The following is a 19,287-nucleotide window of genomic DNA, read 5'->3' as shown; positions in this document are numbered from 1 at the left end:
GGGCCCAGGCCAGGTAACCCCACTTTGCCACTCCCCCAGGCCTGACCACTATGCTGCCAACAAGTTCTCCCCAACCACTGAGTTGGCCATGAAGGAGACAGAAGACAACAACACACTTGTGTTCACTGTGGATGTCGAGGCCAAAAAGCATAAGATCAAACAGGCTGTGGAGGAGCTCTATGACACCGAGGTGGCCAAGATCAACACTGTGATCAGCACTGATGGAAAGAAGAAAGCGCATGTTCAACTGGCTCCTGAGCATGCTGCTTTTAGATGTTGCCAAAAAACTGGGATCATCTAAGTTGAATCCAGCTGGTGAATCCTAAATATATATATATTTCACCATTAAAAAAAAGCAGGTTACAAAATAGCTAATCTACTGTGATCTAATTCTGCAAAAAAGATACAGGTAAAGAAAAAACTCAGCAATGTATCTGAGTGGTACATGTATGATTGTTATTTCAGCTGACTTATATTTTCCGTTCTTTCTACAACATCCATAACCTATACGAAACACTTACACAACTCCCGAAGTAAATCTTCCAAACTCCATCCACAGCCCTTATGCCCTGGCTCTAGTTATACTGAACTCTTCCAACCATCTTTCAGTTCCTTGAATGACCCGTGTATTCCCTTGCTTCCATCTTACTCACCATTTGAGGCTTGGTTCAGGTATGCATTGACTTGAACACTTTTCCAGGAGATGATGTTTTCCCTGAGCTTTCTTTCTCCTCCTCCTCCAATAACCACCCCCAACCCCGGCAACTGCTCAGTTACAGGTTAGAGTCTTCTCCCTCAAGGTTGCACACTCTGAGCTCATTCTATCACGCTACTTACACTAGTCTATATTAACACAAGCCTGTCTTTATTTCTTCTACTCCTAGCTGAGAACCAAGCACATGGTGGGGACACAAATGTTTGCTGAAGGAACATATGGAATACAACTACTATCTTGGCCTGGTGCTTTTTTAGGTCTCTGGCTGGGATTGAGCCATGATGGTATTTTTCATGAAGTTTCAGGTAGAAGATAAAGATAGTCATTATCTCTTCAGCTGCAGAGGGTACAAGAAGGACCAACAGAGAATTCTGATGGAGGCAGATTTGAACTTTCTCATTATATATCTGCCTTGAAATGGACATTCCTACCTATTACCTTTCATGTAAGATGGGGGTCGGCTAGAGTTTCAACAATGAGTGGATGACCCTCTGTAAGAATGCTATTAAAAGAAGTTCTCATATGGCATGTGAGGTTACAATGATCACTTCCAGGGTTACTTGCAATGCTAAGGATATTCTACGATAGTCTCTTCAGTCTGAGGAAAACTACTAACTTCTCATAATTTATGTAAACTATAACAAGCTTTGAATCCTTTAATATTATGCCCTTTGGAATGATGATTAGTTTTAATAGAAATAAACTTCCTCAATATTTTAACAGCTTTCAATTTTACTTTTAAAAATGGTCTACTTTCTCATCATGACACTTTGAAACTTCTCTAAGTGTGTGATGTATGAATAAATAAATGGCTTTGGAGATAATCTGGGGAACAACACAGAGTTTGCCATCTTACGAACCTAATGGGCTAGAGAATAATGCTCTTAACGATATTCAGGAGCTTCGGAGACATACAGGATTGTCTTCAAGATGCCTGCTGTGAATGTATAAATAAATGCACTATGTACACAATGGATAAAGCACTTAAGTTCCTAAAATTTTAGGAATGAATTTTAGTGCTGCTGATGATATTCAGGATAAACAATTATTGCCTTATAATCAGCGTTTCCCTGCCCCTCAAATAGTGTTTTCTTTTTTTCTCCCAATTATGCTTCCGTTGGGATGGGGTCAGTTATGCATAAGTGAACGTGGTACTTTCATCTTTACCTTCAAAAGGCTTTCAAACCAACTTTTAGGTCAAAATGCCATCACTTTAACGTTAATTCTACTTAATAATTTTCAAAAGAGGATTCAAAAGACAAATATTATAATGACATACCAGAATATAATCGAACATACCTGATCCTTTTCAAGTGTAAGTATTTGATAGCCAGTTGTTCTACTACATATTAGTTTTCCACTACTATCAAAAGAAGCCAAACGTAATCTAGGATTTAAAAAAATAAATAAACACAGGATTTTTAAACCACAGATTAAATAAGCCCTTCCTCACTTTCATATTTACTTTTTCCTCTATGTTTTTTATTTGATAAAAGACTTTCAGGAAGTCTTTTCAAACTGTAATCTGACTGCATTCAGTGACAAGCCTGTGCTATTACACATATCTGGCCAAGAGAAATAATTTATAAATGTTTTTACTGTGGTAAAATATACATAACATTTATCATTTTAACCATTTTAAAGTATATAGTTCTGTGGCATTAAATGTATTTCCACATTGTTCTTTACTCATCTCTAGAACATTTTAATTTTCCCTTGCTGAAGCTCCTTACCCATTAAACACTAACTCCCCACTTTCCCTCCCTGGCAACCACCAGTGTACCCTCTGTACCTATGAATTTGTCTACTCTAGGTACTTCATATGAGTGGAATCTTATAATATTTGTGCTTTTGTGAGTGGCTTATTGCACTTGGCATGTCCTCCAGGTTCATCCATGTTTAGCACGTATCAGAATTTCCTTCCTTTTCAAGGCTAAATAATGTTCTCTTTTATGTATATACCGTATTTTGTTTCTCTAGCATCTGTCAGTGAACATGTGGGTTGCTTCCACCTTTTGGCTATTGTGAATAATGCTGTTATGAACGTAAGCATACAGAAATATCTGTTTAAGTTCCTATTTTCTTTTTTTTTTTTGAGACAGAGTCTTGCTCTGTTGCCCAGGCTAGAGGGCAGTGGTGCAATCTCGGCTCACTGCAAGCTCTGCCTCCCAGGTTTACGCCATTCTCCTGCCTCAGCCCCCCAAGTAGCTGGGACTACAGGTGCCCGTCACCACGCCCGGCTAAGTTTTTTGTATTTTTAGTAGAGACGGAGTTTCACCGTGTTAGCCAGGATGGTCTCGATTCGATCTCCTGACCTCGTGATCTGCCCGCCTCAGCCTCCCAAAGTGCTAGGATTATAGGCATGAGCCACCGCGCCCGGCCTAAGTCCCTATTTTCAGTTCTTCTGGGTCTATACTCAGAAGAGAAATTGCTGGATTGTATGGTAATTCCGTTTAATTTTTTGAGGAAGCGACATACCATGTTCCATAGTGTCTGTGCCATTTTACGTGGCCACGAGCAGTGCACAAGGATTCTAAATACTCCACATCCTTACCAACACCTGTTACTTCTGTTTTTTTTTCTATTCTGTTTTTATTAATAGCCATCCCAATAGGTGTGAAGTGATAGCTCATTGTGGTTTTGGTTTGTATTTCTCTAATTAGTAATATTGAGCATCTTTTCATGTGTTTTTTAGCCATCTGTATATCTTCTTTGGGAAAATGTTTATGCAAGTCTTTGGCCCATTTTTGAGTTGAGTTTTCTTTTAAAATTATAGAGTTGTAGGAATTTTCTGTATATTCTGGGTATTCATGTCTTGTCAAATGTGTGGTTACAAATATCTTCTCTCATTCCATGGGTTGCCTTTTCACTGTCCTCTGATACACAGGTTTGTGATTTTGATGAAGTCCAATTTTATCTACTGCTTCTTTTGTTGCCTGTGCTTGGGTGTATTATGGAAGAAATCACTGCCAAATCAATCATTAGGAAGCTTTCCCCCTATGTTTTCTTCCAAGAGTTTAATAGTTTTAGTTCTTATGCTTAGATCTTTGATCCATTTTGAGTTAATTTCTGTATTGATGTAAGGTAAGTATAAACATATGACTTTTAAATCATATGTTCATTAAGCTATTGTCCAATTTGTCAGCTTCTGGTATCCTCTCAGAAAAAGATTGCTAGCAACTACTGGACAAAGTTTAACATATTAAATCCTTTAAAAAGTTAAGGATAATACATGTTTTCCTGGAAACATACCTTGCTACATATTTCAACAGTCTGGACCTTTTATTTGCTAGGAATAGCAACAAGGCGATAACTTCAAGGCTGATATTCCCTATTGGTATATATTCCAGTCTATTCATTCTCCCTGACATACTAGATCTTATGATTCTGATTACTGACAATACATTTCACACGAATGGAGCCTCGTCATTTCTACCACTTCCACATATACTGTAGCTTACCAAAGTTCTACTAATGTTGGTGTAAATTATCAAGGTTTTATTTCTTTTTTTTTTTTTTTTTTTTTTTTTTGAGACGGAGTCTCGCTCTGTCGCCCGGGCTGGAGTGCAGTGGCCGGATCCTGGCTCACTGCAAGCTCCGTCTCCCGGGTTCACGCCATTCTCCTGCCTCAGCCTCCCAGGTAGCTGGGACTACAGGCGCCCGCCACCTCGCCCGGCTAGTTTTTTGTATTTTTTAGTAGAGATGGGGTTTCACTGTGTTAGCCAGGATGGTCTCGATCTCCTGACCTTGTGATCCGCCCGTCTCGGCCTCCCAAAGTGCTGGGATTACAGGCTTGAGCCACCGCACCCGGCCAAGGTTTTATTTCTTACATTTCCTCTGGAGTGAGGAGGAGTGGGGTGGGGAATCTCATCCTACCTAAATGCTATGCTCCTTCGAGGCTGTAAACTGACAGATCCGCTACATGGCTGATTCAGTGTATTGCGTTTGAAAATGATGTATCGATTGGTGTAAGTTACAAGTAGGTCAAAGCCGAAGTTAAAACCCGTCCAACGCCAGCAGTACTAAAAAATACAAGAGAGAAGACTTACTTCAGTTAATCATATTAGCAAATCAAAAATTAAAAATTCAAAATGTCTTTTGTCTCTAACTCATTACAAGTATTTCCCTCATGAGTGGCTGACTTTTTGTCAGTGACTTTTTCTTCAGGCTTATCACCCCAAACTATACATATATCTATGCCAGAAAAGCTGCCCTTATGATCATAATTCTCTAAGCTACTTTCCTCTTCATGATCAGTTTCCTTATCTCTTCATACTGCAATTCTACCATAAATAATAATGCTTTTTTTTTGAGACGGAGTCTCACTCTGTCACTCAGGCTGGAGTGCAGTAGCATTATCTCAGTTCACTGCAACCTCTACCTCCCAGGTTCAAGTGATTCTCCTGCCTCAGGCTCCCAAGCAGCTGGGACTACAGGTGCCTGCCACCACGCCCGGCTAATTTTTGTTGTTGTTGTTGTTGTTGTTTTTTTGAGACGGAGTCTGGCTCTGTCGCCCAGGCTGGAGTGCAGTGGCCGGATCTCAGCTCACTGCAAGCTCCGCCTCCCGGATTCACACCATTCTCCTGCCTCAGCCTCCCAAGTAGCTGGGACTACAGGCGCCTGCCACCACGCCCGGCTAATATTTTGTATTTTTAGTAGAGACGGGGTTTCACCGTGTTGGCCAGGATGGTCTCGATCTCCTGACCTCATGATCCGCCCGTCTCGGCCTCCCAAAGTGCTGGGATTACAGGCGTGAGCCACTGCGCCCGGCCCCTAAGTTGTTGTTTTTTGAGACACAGTTTTGCTCTAGTTGCCCAGGCTGGAGTGCAATGGCATGATTTCGGCTCACCACAACCTCCGCCTCCCGGGTTCAAGTGATTCTCCTGCCTCAGCCTCCAGAGTAGCTGGGATTACAGGCATGCAACACCACGCCCGGCTAATTTTGTATTTTTAATAGAGACGGGGGTTTCTCCATGTTGGTCAGGCTGGTCTCGAACTCCTGACCTCAGGTGATCTGCCCGCCTCAGCCTCCCAAAGTGCTGGGACTACAGGCAAGAGCCACTGCGTCTGGCCTTTTTTTTTTTTGTATTTTTAGTAGAGACAGGGTTTCACTATGTTGGCCAGGTTGGTCTTGAACTCCTAACCTTGTGATCCGCCCGCCTCAGCCTCCCAAAGTGCTGGGATTACAGGCAGTGAGCCACTGTGTGAAGCAATGATAAGGCTTTTCACTGCAACTCTAAGTGACTATATGGCTTAGAGCACTAAGAATCTAGATGGGGGTAATTAAGAACCCATTAAAATCTCCTTGCTTTAAAAATACTCTAAAATACCTTAAGTGACACATAACTGGGTTATATAAATATCATCATGGGGTTCACGAGTTTGTTTATTCTATCAGCTAATAGTTAATGTGAGAGTATCAGATAAGGTGGTGTGATAGAGAGAAGTAGTTAGGGCTTCAAGTGTTTGGCTGACACCCTGGATTGCAATTCAGTATTAACTGATATTTATTGGGCACATATTATATGCCAGGCGCTCCTCTAAGCAATGGAATCATAGCAGTAAATAACATACAGTTTCTGCCCTAGTAGAGGTGACGTGATAACCGTAAGGGCAAAGCTTTTTTTTTTTTTTTTTTTTTTTTTAGAGACAAGGTCTCTCTATATTGCTCAGGCTGAACTCTAACTCCTGGGTTCAAGCAATTTTTCCACCTACGCCTCCCAAATAGCTGGAACTGCAGGTGCATACCACTGTGCCTGGCTGGAGCAAAGGTTCTGAATAGGTGAGCATGGATAGAGTCCAGTACAAAGAGAGGGAATGGACTAAGAAGCAGGCAGTTCATTTTTCTAGTAAGAGGAAAAGCATAGAGCATAGCTACAGATGCAGGTAGACCGGCAGAACTACTGGTAAGAGGATGTACAGATTCTCTTTTCATTGCAGTAGGCAGCAAGGCCATCAGATAAGAGTAAGGGTGAGAGTATTGCCCTTTTGAGGAGAGAAGGTATGAGTTACCTCAGCTAATGGGAGGATCAGTTCACTAGGGAAATGCAGACAGATCAGGATGCAGCACTAACCTACTTGAAATTCATGGTTACCACATTCAAGTGGAACCTAATGAGGTATGGTGTTTGTCTTTAATCACATTCATCTGTTTGGATGCGAGCACGGCGTGCAACCCTTAACAAGAGCTGGGGTTTAGCCAGGTGAGTTTAACATGTCAAAGAGGAGAAAGAAAAGTTAAAAGAGTATAAGCAAGCGACCAATTTTAAGATGGAACATAAAATATAAGTCAGGCAAAGAAAGAAGTAGAAATGTGGTCAGAAAGGTGATAGGGAAATGTTGCAAAAATAATGTATTATATAGCCAAATGGGGTTAAAAAATTGTTGGAGTCCAGGTGCTAGAATGAGCTAGAAAGACGAGGTGGGTTCTGAAAACGGGATGCCTGAAATGGAGATTCTGAAGGTGGTGTAGTAATTAATAACGCAAGGGTATGCTCATGGGAATGGATGCCTGAGGAAGGGCGGAGCACAAGAGCATGGGGGAAGGAAGGTCAAGGAATAGAGATATTGAAATCATCAAGACTGATAATAAGAATAGTGATAAAGAGGCCAGGCGCGGTGGCTCACGCCTGTAATCCCAGCACTTTGGGAGGCCGAGACGGGAGGATCACAAGGTCAGGAGATCGAGACCATGGTGAAACCCCGTCTCTACTAAAAATACAAAAAATTAGCCGGGCGTGGTGGCGGGCGCCTGTAGTCCCAGCTACTCGGGAGGCTGAGGCAGGAGAATGGCGTGAACCCGGGAGGCGGAGCTTGCAGTGAGCCAAGATCGCGCCACTGCACTCCAGCCTGGGCGACAGAGCGAGACTCCGCCTCAAAAAAAAAAAAAAGAATAGTGATAAAGAAAGGTAATGAGGGCTGGACGTGGTGGCTCACGCCTGTAATCTCAACAATTTGGGAGGCCGAGGTAGGAGGACCACTTGAGCCCAGGAGTTTGAGACCAGCTTGGGCAACTAGTGAGACCTTGTCTTCACAAAAAATTTAAAAATATTAGCCAGGCGTGGTGGTGCATGCTTGTAGTCCCAGCTACTTGGGAGGCTCAGGTGGGAGGATCACTTGAGCCCAGGAAGTCAAGGCTTCAGTGAGTCATGATTGTGCCACTGCAGTCCAGCCTGCGCAACAGAGTTAGACTCTGTCTCAAAAAAAAAAAAAAAAAAAAAAAAAGAAAGAAAGAAAAGAAAGGCAGTGAGCTCAGTGAATTATGGCCACAATAAGGGTAGTAGGTGGTATAGTAGAAGCATTTGCTTCAAAGTAACAACAAGATCTGGAAGCAGCAACAAGGAAAAATGTGAACTAAAGAAAACTATTCTTTTATACTCTGAACATCTATCATAATATAAAGGCAAACATAGGCTGGGTATGGTGGCTCATGCCTGTAATCCCAGTACTTTGGGAGGCTAAGGCAGGAGAATCTCTTGAGCCCAGGAATTTGAGACCAGCCTGGGCAGCATAGGGAGACCCCCATCTCTACAAATAGTAACAAATAAAATTAGCTGGGTGTGGTGGCATGTGTCTGCAGTCTCAGCTACTCCACAGACTGAGGTAGGAGGATTGCTTTCAGTTCAGAGCACTGAGGCTGCAGTGAGCAATGATTGTGCCACTGCACTCCAGCCTGGGCGACACACTGAGACACTGCCAATCAGTCAACCAATGCAAACAAAAAAAATCAACTTTTAAAAATTAAAAATAAATAAAGTAAAAATGAGCAAAAGTTTGGAACAGCAATAACCAAATGGGTATCTATATAAGGCTGATTTTTTTGAAAAATAAAAATTATGATTAGTTAGAGGGGAGAATATTTAAAAATGTAGTTCATGTCCCATTAGTAGATTGTAAAATCAATTGAATAGGATACAATCAGCTTTTTTTTTTTTTTGAGACGGAGTCTCGCTCTGTCACCAGGCTGGAGTGCAGTGGTGTGATCTCAACTCACTGCAACCTCTGCCTTCCGGGTTCAGGCGATTCTCCTGCCTCAGCCTCCCCAGTAGCTGGGACTACAGGTGTGCACCACCATGCCCAGCTAATTTTTGTGTTTTTAGTAGAGATGGTGTTTCACCATGTTGGCCAGGATGGTCTCGATCTCTTGACCGTGTGATCTGCCTGCCTTGGCCTCCCAAAGTGCTGGGATTATAGGCATGAGCCACCGCACCCAGCCACAGTTAGTTTTAAAAAAAAAATATTAAATAGATAGCTGGGCATGGTGGTTCATGCTTGTAATTCCAGCTATTTGGGATGCTGGGATGGGAGGAGTGCTTGAGCCTGGGAGGTAAAGGCTGCAGTGAGCTGTGGTCGCACCACTGCACTCCCAATTGGGTGACAGATGGACAGCCTGTCTCTAAATAAAAAAAAAAAATAAAAGTATTAAATAGAAAAAATAATCTCTGGATGCAGAAGGGTAAGTATTGTTTTTAAATACTGTTCTTTCACTTATCTACATTTATATTGGGTGATAATGAAAAAATTTCTTTTTGAGATGGGGTTTCTCCAGTCAGGCTAGAGTGCAGTGGCATGATCTTGGCTCACTGTAACCTTCACCTCCCAAGTTCAGGTGATTCTTGTGCCTCACCCTCCCTGGTAGCTGGGTTTACAGACACGCACCATCATGCCTGGCTAACTTTTGTATTTTCAGTAGAGACAGGGTTTCACCATGTTGGCGAGGCTGGTCTTGAACTCCTGGCCTCAAGCGATCTGCCCACCTCAGCCTTCCAAAGTGCTGGTATTATAGGTGTAAGCCACCATGCCTGGCCGAGAAAAGGTAATTCCTAATGTGGGTAACAATCAATGGATCTGAATGTCCTTGATTTAGGATAACTGTAACACAGAATCACTTTTAAGACTATGTAACAGATCCCTCACAATTTCTTCTTTATAAATTTCGGATTGCTAAGGGACCCTCTTCTTGTATCTCTTATCTGAACTCAAAATTTAAGTTTGGCATTCTCATACAAGGCCAAGTAATCAATCACTACTGAGTGTGGTGGCTGTAACGCCTTTCCCAGAAGATCATGCTACAGAAAGTATATAAGCTCTTCTGAGGTATGCCAAGTGTCATGATTATTACTTACAGGTGCAGGATGTGCTGATAATACAATTTGTATGAGAATATTAACAGTCACAACCCATACTTACTTCACCATCTTTGGCAAGCTTTCTACCACACCTCATGCTATTTCCCTCTAGTTCTTCTTTATTGATTTCTTGAGGCCTAAAAATATACATAAAACATGAACTCTCATAGAAAATATGCAACTAATAATTAAAAAAGAACTATGAGTTAAGGACAGAAAATCTTGCTACCAGATTTAAAAATAAATTTTTGTGGTACAGATAAAAACAACAATGTGTTGATTAAATTTAGTCCATTACCTTTGCTAGATAAAAAAGATTTAATATCTTCTATGTTTCACTTATTGCCCTGACTTCTGGACTACTTTTATTAGGGCTCAGTCAAACCAGAGAAGAGCAAAAGAAAAACTGAAAAATTCTATTTGCCAAAAAAAAAAGCAAAAATCTACTAAGTAAAATAAGTTAAAATCTATTATTTCTGTAAATAAGATGTGACTTGATATCACCTACCACTTAACATTACTTGTTTCACATGTAAACCATTTTTCATGTAGTGTAAGTATGCAAAATCAATATTTAATAGAAAATGTAGAATTTTATCAGTTAAGTCTTTACTTGGTTCCCCAGTTTAAAAACCTTAATAAATTAAGAGAAACACTGTTATCTCAAGTTGTAATAAATATGGTATTATTATTAGCTTCATAATTCCAAATGATAGCAATATAATACATTCATTCATATACTCATTCACAACATGAAGTGCCTAGAAATTGGGTGCAATAATAGCATATATAATAGATAATAAAATAATGAAACAAATACAATAAATAAATAAGTGTAAATAAGACTAATAAAACATGTCCTTGATATCCAAGAGCTCAGTTTAGTAGGGAATTAGACATAAGTAATAATTATAATAGAGTTAATTATAATAACATTAATAATTTGTGGTTTGTGACATTAAGAGCATGAAGAAGGTATAGATTTATTGCCCATGGTTAGAGGGGGATCATTAGAGAGTAAATATTATTTATTTGTGCTTGAGTGGAAGCTTATTGGGTGAGGTGGAGGTGAGGGGTGAAATCGAAGGAGGGCTAAGAGTATTCCAGGCAGAAGAAATAGTGGATAAAAAGGAACTGGAGCATAACAGAAAACCAAATGTAAAGGAATTTAATGCAGCTGCAGCATATGAACATAAGAATTTAGTGCACATTTAGTGCAGATGAACATGAAAGGAGATGAAGCTAAATGCATCTGGGATAGAATGCTGACAGTTCCCACAGGTCATGCTAATAAGTTTCAACTGCTCTTGTAGGTAACTAGTTCCCAAGCATTTATTCTGTAACTTTAAAATTTTTTATTATGAAAAACTGCAAACCTACGAAAGCAGAGAAAACAGTGTAATGAGCCAAATTTTCTTACCATCTAGCTTCAATAATTTTGAATACCAATACTATAATCCCTTAACTATCATCAAATATCCCTGGATATATTTAAGTAGAGGAGTGACACAGTTTTATTTCTGTTTTAGAAAGATAACTTTCTTGGCAACGTAAACGAGAGTTTTATGAGGAGAACCCCAGAGGGAGACTGGACATCAGATTATAACCTAGCATCCAGGGAATATAGTGTCTTCCTCACTTTAGCAGTCCTGTAGCAGTGAGCAGATGCTTGGTTTATCTGCTGAACAGAACATTTCCTAAGCGGCAATATAATCATACACAGTTGACCCTTGAACAACAAGTTTGAACTTCTTGGCTTCATTTATACACAGATTTTTCTCAACCAAAATCAGACCAAAAATGCACTATTTGGCCAGGCGCGGTGGCTCATGCCTGTAATCCCAGCACTTTGGGAAGCCGAGGAGGGCAGATCACGAGGTCAGAAGATCGAGACCATCCAGTCTAACACAGTGAAACCCCGTCTCTACTAAAAATACAAAAAAATTAGCCAGGCGTGGTGGTAGGCGCTTGTAGTCCCAGTGGCTGGAGAGGCTGAGGCAGGAGAATGGTGTGAACCCGGCAGGCGGAGCTTGCAGTGAGCTGTGATTGCGCCACTGTACTCTAGCCTGGGCGACAGAGACTCCGTCTCAAAAAAAAAAGAAAAAAAAAAAAAATGCAGTATTTGTGGGATGTGAAATCCCACTTGTATATGGACAGCCAACTTTTTGTATATGTGGGTTTTGCAGGACCAAATAACTGTGGGACTAGAGTATGTGTGGATTTTGGTATACGCAGGGGTCCTGAAACCAATCCCCCCAGAATGACTGTACCTCTTAGGCAAAAAACTAAACACTTATTCTAGTGCAGTATCTTAGATGAGACTCTATATTACCCTAAATAAGGAAATGGGTGAGGAAAATCTTGAAAAGTAAAGAACATCCAAAATTTAAAAACTGAATATACAGAAGATATAGGATGATTTATAAGCTACTTCATACACTACAAAAATGCTTCAGTTCTCAATTCCATTAAACAGTTCATTGTTACTTCATATACTACAAAATGCTTCAGTTCTCAATTCCATTAAATAGCTCATTTTTTGGTTTCAATTTATTATTTGTATTTCAACAACCTTTTTTTTCTTATTTATTTTTGGGACGGAGTTTTGCTTTTGTTGCCCAGGCTGGAGTGCAACGGCGCAATCTTGGCTCACCGCAACCTCCACCTCCCAGGTTCAAGCGATTCTCCTGCCTCAGCCTCTTGAGTAGCTGGGATTACAGGCATGTGCCACCACACCCGGTTAATTTTGTATTTTTAGTAGAGGGTTTTCCATGTTGTCAGGCTGGTCTCGAACTCCCGACCTCAGGTGATCCACCCACCTTGGCCCCCCGAAGTGCTGGGATTACAGGCGTGAGCCACCGTACCCAGCCTCAACAATCTTACTATTATTTATGCTGGATAAATATACCGGAAATATATTTGAAAAAATATATAATTATAATCAAAGTGGAAACTAGGATCCTGGATAATAAAAATCTCATAAGCATCATGAATTTATGTAATACTTTCATACACTTACTGTTTGGATGAAAACTTATAATTAGGTCATTACTTAAAAAAATTCTTTGGTATAGAAAAATGAGTTCAAAGAGATCAGGGGCAAAAAATTAAACTTCAAAGGTCTTTCTGTATACTCAGTCTCTTCATAATACCTATATATTAAGAAGCTAGCAGAAGGATCAAATCACAAATATAAAAGTTCTGTGAACTACAAAACACTATACCTCTTTCCTTTAAGATGAAGAAAGAGTATTAATATTTTGTGGGGGGAGTCATGTTTTTGGGGAAGGTATCCGTAACCAGATGGTGTTTTTTTTTGGTTTTGTTTATTTTATTTTATTTTATTTTATTTTATTTTTGAGACAGAGTCTCACTCTATCCCCCAGGCTTGGAAGTGCAGTAGAGCAATCTTGGCTCACTGCCAACTCCACTTCCAGGGTTTAGTAGAGACAGGGTTTCATTATGTTGGCCAGGCTGGTCTCAAACTCTTGACCCCAAGTGATCCTCCCACCTCAGCCTCCCAAAGTGTTGGGATTACAGGCGTGAGCCACTGTGCCTGGCCTGCATGGTTTTTAAATTCATTTTAGACTTAAAGATCATCAAAAAACCTATTTATTACATTAATTAGAATTTGACAATATTACCATAAATAAGAAAAAACAGATTTACCTAGACATAAATATAAAAATTGTGCTTTATGAAAGCATTACCTCAAATAATAGTTCAGTATGTTGAAAGAAAATCATATGATACTAAGTGAAACAAGGTATACATGGATTACATGTTCGATTTTACTAACAAAGCAAATGACATTTCAATAATTGCATTATACTAATTGACCAGAAAGACATTTATAAGACTGATAATGTTGCAAAAATATAATAAAAAGTGATATGATCTTTACTTCAACAGCTTGAGTTTTCAATACTGTTAATGATTTTTCAACATAATTAATGCATTAAAAAATCCATAGCAAATTTTTTTTAACGAAAAATACATTATAATATACTCACCCCACCTCACTGTCTTGTTCTGCCCGCAGCATAGCAAACCACTGCTGTTTATACACCGAAGAGAGCCATTCTGAAATGTAAGAATAAATTAATAATAAATAATGACTGAAGAACATAAAGGATTTAAACATTCATAGTTGATAAAATTGTTACCATTTCTAAATACAAGTTTAAAATAGCAATTTAAAAATTAGGTAGCTTAGGCCAGGCATGGTGGCTCATGCCTGTAATCCCAGCACTTTGGGAGGCCAAGACAGGTGGATCATCTGAGGTCAGGAGTTCGAGACCAGCCTGACTAACATGGCAAAACCCCATCTCTACTAAAAATACAAAAATTAGCTGGGTGTGGTGGTGGGCTCATGTAATCCCAACTACTTGGGCGGCAGAGGCAGGAGAATCGCTTGAACCCAGGAGGTGGAGGTTGCAGGGAGCCAAAATCATGCCACTGCACTCCAGCCTGGGTGACAGAGTGAGACTCCATCTCAATCAAACAGACAGAAAACAAGCAAACAAACGAAACTGGTAGGTAGCTTATATTTTACAAACATACTATAATGGCTTAATGATCTTTAAAGTGGTAAAGGTTATATAGCTTTGTCTCAGGATAGACTGTACTTATATTGCATACATTTAAATTGGGATGTAAACCCTTAGTTGAAAGCATATTCTTGCATTTAATGTTTTCCTTTTCATAGTTCATATTAATTTTTCAATTGTAAAAATCATACCTGAAACTATATTTTTAGTTTTTACAGAAGTTCTGACAGAAAATTGAATAATAAACTCTTCAGTTATTAACATCTAAAAAATAACAATTAATTTGTTTTTTGGGAAATCCCTAAATTAGTAGATGAAACATGCACACTCAATAAATAATTCTAGAATATTAGATTTAGATAATATAAATTAAAATATTTTAAATTATTCTAAATAGAATAAAAATTACAATTATTGACATTCCTTTAATAATAAATACACTTTTTTCCCACAAAATAAGCCTGTGTAAGTGGAAATGTTAGTTATTTTAGATAAAAACAGATTAAAAACAAGAGTAGGCCAGGTGAGATGGCTCATGCCTGTAATCCCAAGCACTTTGGGAGGCTGAGGTAGGAGCATCACTTGAGCTCAGGAGTTCTAGACCAGCCTGGGCAACATAGTGAGACCTGATCTCTCCAAAATCATGAAAATTTGGTGGACATAGTGGCATGTGTCTGTCGTCCCAGCTACTCAGGAGGCTGAAGCAGGAAGATTTCTTGAGCCTGGGAGGTCAAGGCTGCAGCGAGCCCTGGACATGCCAATGCACTCAAAACCTGGGCAACAGAGCAAGACCCTGCCTTAAATAAATAAATAAGTAAATAAATAAAGAATTGGCTTAGCACTATTTATCTCTCTGTTCTTGTTTATTCCCAACTAGGGTAGTTTTTCTATTTTTTTTAAGTTCTTAAATTATTTTTCTTTTTTTTTTTTTGAGATGGAGTCTTGCTCTGTCACCCAGGCTGGAGTGCAGTGGCCAGATCTTGGCTCACTGCAAGCTCCGCCTCCCGGGTTAACGCCATTCTCCTGCCTCAGCCTCCCCAGTAGCTGGGACTACAGGCGCCCGCCACCTCGCCCGGCTAGTTTTTTTGTATTTTTTTAGTAGAGACGGGGTTTCACTGGGTTAGCCAGGATGGTCTCGATCTCCTGACCTCGTGATCCGCCCATCTCGGCCTCCCAAAGTGCTGGGATTACAGGCTTGAGCCACTGTGCCCAGCCTATTTTTCAATCTCTGTCTAAAAGAGGGGTGGAAATTGTAGTGCAATTAAAATCTGGATTGTCACTTCCTAGGTCTCGACTTAATAAAAGTAATCAGGTGACTTCCAATGATTTACTGGTGTCTTTCCTTAAAACATCCTATAAATACAAATACACTTTTTTTTTTTTTTTTTTTTTTTTTTTTTTTTTTTTTTAGAGAGAGAGAGACACGGTCTCACTCTGTGGCCCAGGCTGGAGTCCAGTGGCCCTATCTTGGTAAACTGCAGTCTTGAACTCCTGGGCTCAAGCGATTCTCTTCTCAGCCTCCAGAGGAGCTGGGACTACAGGTGTCTGCCACCATGCCTAGCTAATTTTTCCATTTCTTATGGAGAAGGGGTCTCCTGCTTCAGCCACCTAGTGCTGGGATTACAGGCGTGAGCCACCATGTCTGGCCTAAATACACTTTTGAATGTTTCTTTCAGGGTCCTCCAAAATTATATTCTTGATATTATAAGGAATTTAAGTGTCTGGCACAGATAATTTGTCTTCATAGGTAAATACTAGTAGCAACTATTGCATGACTCAGCACACATATATGCATATATTTTTTTAAATTCTTTTTTTTTTTTTTTTGAGACGGAGTCTCACTCTGTTGCCCAGGCTGGAGTACAGTGGTGCCACGATCTTGGCTCACTGCAAGCTCCGCCTCCAGGGTTCACACCATTCTCCTGCTTCAGCCTCCTGAGTAGCTGGGACTACAGGCACCCGCCACCACGGCTGGCTAATTTTTTGTATTTTTAGTAGAGATGGGGTTTCACCATGTTAGCCAGGATGGTCTCGATCTTCTAACCTCATGATCCACTGGCCTCAGCCTCCCAAAGTGCTGGGATTACAGGTGTGAGCCATCATGCCCAGCCAAAAATTCTTATATATGTGTATTTAAAGCTGATCACTACCTATTAAAATGCCTGGAGTTTGAAACTCATTGATCTAGAGATAGCATATGGCATTTCATGATTCATTTGTAAAACTGGAATGAATTACACATACGTGTATATTCTCAAATATGTTAGACGTATCCCACAAATTTTTTTTTTTTTTTTTTTTTTTTTTTTGGAGACAGTCTTGCTCTGTCACCAGGCTGGAGTGTGGTGGCATGATCTAGGTTCACTGCAACTTCCGCCTCTCAGGTTTGAGCGATTCCCCTACCTCAGCCTCCCCAGTTGCTGGGATTACAGGCATGTGCCACCACACCTGCTTATTTTTTGTATTTTAGTAGAGACGGAGTTTCACCATGTTGTCCAGGATGGTCTCCATCTCCTTACCTTGTGATCCACCCACCTCTGCCTCCCAAAGTGCTGGGATTACAGGTGTGAGCCACCGCACCCTGGCCAAAAATGTTTTAGAATTTAAATTGCAACAATTTTTGTATAACCTTCTTTAAAACCAAAAGCATTTTAACAAGTTAAAAACATGAGTACATATTTTTGTTTCTCTTGTCATGGCTTAATCCAAAAGAGTAAAAAGTCAAACTTCAAATCTTTCTGGTCATTGGTAGCTCAAGGATTCTAGGTCCCATGTCTTAAAAGCAGCATTCCAAAAGTAAGTCAATGTAACACAAGTTCAAATGCAATGTTAATAGCATTGCAAAAGGAAAAAAAAAAAGAATCCCTGGTAAAATATGGGATGAAAAGAAGTGAAGCAGGTTCCTTTACACAGAGTTTTCAATATGTTTGTATGCAATCATTTCCAAAAAGGAAGAAACACTAGGCAGAGTTTGCCAGAATCCTTTTTGGCAGAGAGCTACTGTTGGCTGGAAAGATTCTGAAAAAGTGCCTTCAAGAAACTTTGACTAAGTAGACTAAACTTTGACTAAATAGTAATATGTTTCAGCACTTATTTTAAACTTTATCAGACCAAGGTCCAAAACAAAAACTCAAAATAGGGGCTAGGTACAGTGACTCATGCCTGTAATTCCAGTATTTTGGGAGACCGAGGCGGCACGATTGCTTAAGACTAGAAATTTGAGAAGAGCCTGGGTAACATAGCAAGACTCTGCCTCTACCCGCCTGCCCCTCTCCAGGCCACAGGGCGAAAAAAAAATGGGCATGTCAAGGTGGTATTTGACAGTGTCATGGATCCAATCTGCACCTGAGATCTACAGCAGTTTTGAATATAAACACAGTATTTTCCCAATGGAATAAATGAGATATATGAGACTGTATTTATTTAGATTATTTCCCTAGTTTTACACAAAGAATATGGAAAGGGGACCTCTAAAACGATATTATTTGAAAATGTCATGTCTTACGTTTACGCACTTTAAAAAGCAAAAAAAGGTACTTCCTAATTTGCCCAGCATTTTTTGTTTAAGTGAAGGGAAAAGTGTATCTTCAGGTATACATACACTCACATGAATCCACTTAAAACTTATATGGCTTATAGCAAAAAACTAAGCCTACAAGTTGAACTACTTTATGAAACATATAAATCAGATGTAAATAATGAAGATGAGTGACCAAACATTTATTTACATAGTAAAAATTCCTACATGGACAAATAAGAGTATTCTGTATAGAGCATCTAGGTAGGAAATAGTAACACAAAATTATGGAGAAGCCTGGTTCAAAAACGCTTATGTAGAATAACATAAAAATCTAGTTCTGAAGCTATTTTCTGAATTTATTACATGGATTTATATACTTTTTCATTTTCAGTAACTTATTTTCACAAAACTGACAATGAGGTAATTGGGTAGAAAGTTGGAACAGAGTGGCAGAAATTGATATAACTGCTGAAGGAAATGAAAAAGAGAAATAACGAACTAAAAGTAGTGTAAGAAGTCCCAAGGTTCAAGCTTAGTGTTGAAATGTGAATTTGCAGTGACACCAATACGAAAGCTGTAGAATGCTCTGCAGCAGTACTCAGCACAAAGTAGAGTGCTTGACACAGTTGAATCCTAAAATAAAGTGCTTCTATGCAAAGTCCCAATTCAACTTTTAATTAAACATGTTTCTAAATTTTTTACCTAAAGATGGTAAACAGATGTACTCAAACTCTCCATATTGCCAAATGCCTAACTTTGATTAATGTTAACACGTTTGGCACTATTTCTGAAAAATGATCAAGTTTTAGGTTGATTAATCAAAATAATTTCAACTCATTTCAAATCTAAGATACGTTCCTACTGACAGCATATACCAATCTATCTCAATAATGTGAATTAGGTGGCTTCCTTCTGTCCCTTCACAATGTGATAAATATGTGGTAAATAATTATCTGTAAGATATGGTAACAATGACTGACATCTGCCAAAAAATACAAGATCTAAACTCTTTCTGATTCTATATTGAATAAACTATTTTAGACTAGAAATACTTGTACCCATCTTGCAATCCAAAAATATAAAGCTTATCCACTTGCATCACAGGCATACTTAAATTAAACCACTTTAGAACAAACTTTTCCCCAATCTCTTTCAAAATTCATTTGCAAAAAGCCTTAAAAGGAAGTACAGTTAGAGTGGCATATGTAATTGGTTTTGGCATCTAATATTACATCATTGCTAGGGCCTGGTATTTAACAGATACTAAAACTATTATAGAACTGCTATACTATAAGGAATGTAAAATTCAGAGAATTTGTGATTTAAACAGCAGCTATAAACTTGCTGAAGTGATTTTATAAAAATGCACCACTT

The 19,287-nt window shown here is 39.4% G+C and overlaps 1 protein-coding gene across 1 annotated transcript in view; it reads right to left on the bottom strand.

The window, feature by feature from the left end:
• GMCL1 (germ cell-less 1, spermatogenesis associated) overlaps positions 1 to 19,287 on the bottom strand; it is a 52,849-nt gene that overhangs the window by 6,369 nt on the left and 27,193 nt on the right. Inside the window, exons 10-13 of the mRNA XM_010367618.2 lie at positions 13,857 to 13,926; positions 9,905 to 9,980; positions 4,592 to 4,737; positions 2,015 to 2,102 (exon numbers count right to left, since the gene is read on the bottom strand). Coding sequence (XP_010365920.2) covers positions 2,015 to 2,102; positions 4,592 to 4,737; positions 9,905 to 9,980; positions 13,857 to 13,926 — 380 coding nt within the window. The remainder of the gene's footprint in view (positions 1 to 2,014; positions 2,103 to 4,591; positions 4,738 to 9,904; positions 9,981 to 13,856; positions 13,927 to 19,287) is intronic.

The sequence above is a fragment of the Rhinopithecus roxellana genome, chromosome 17 (assembly GCF_007565055.1).
Source record: "Rhinopithecus roxellana isolate Shanxi Qingling chromosome 17, ASM756505v1, whole genome shotgun sequence".
NCBI lineage: Eukaryota > Metazoa > Chordata > Mammalia > Primates > Cercopithecidae > Rhinopithecus > Rhinopithecus roxellana.
Note: the sequence above shows the minus strand (reverse complement) of the source record. Positions and strands in the feature narration are given on the sequence as shown.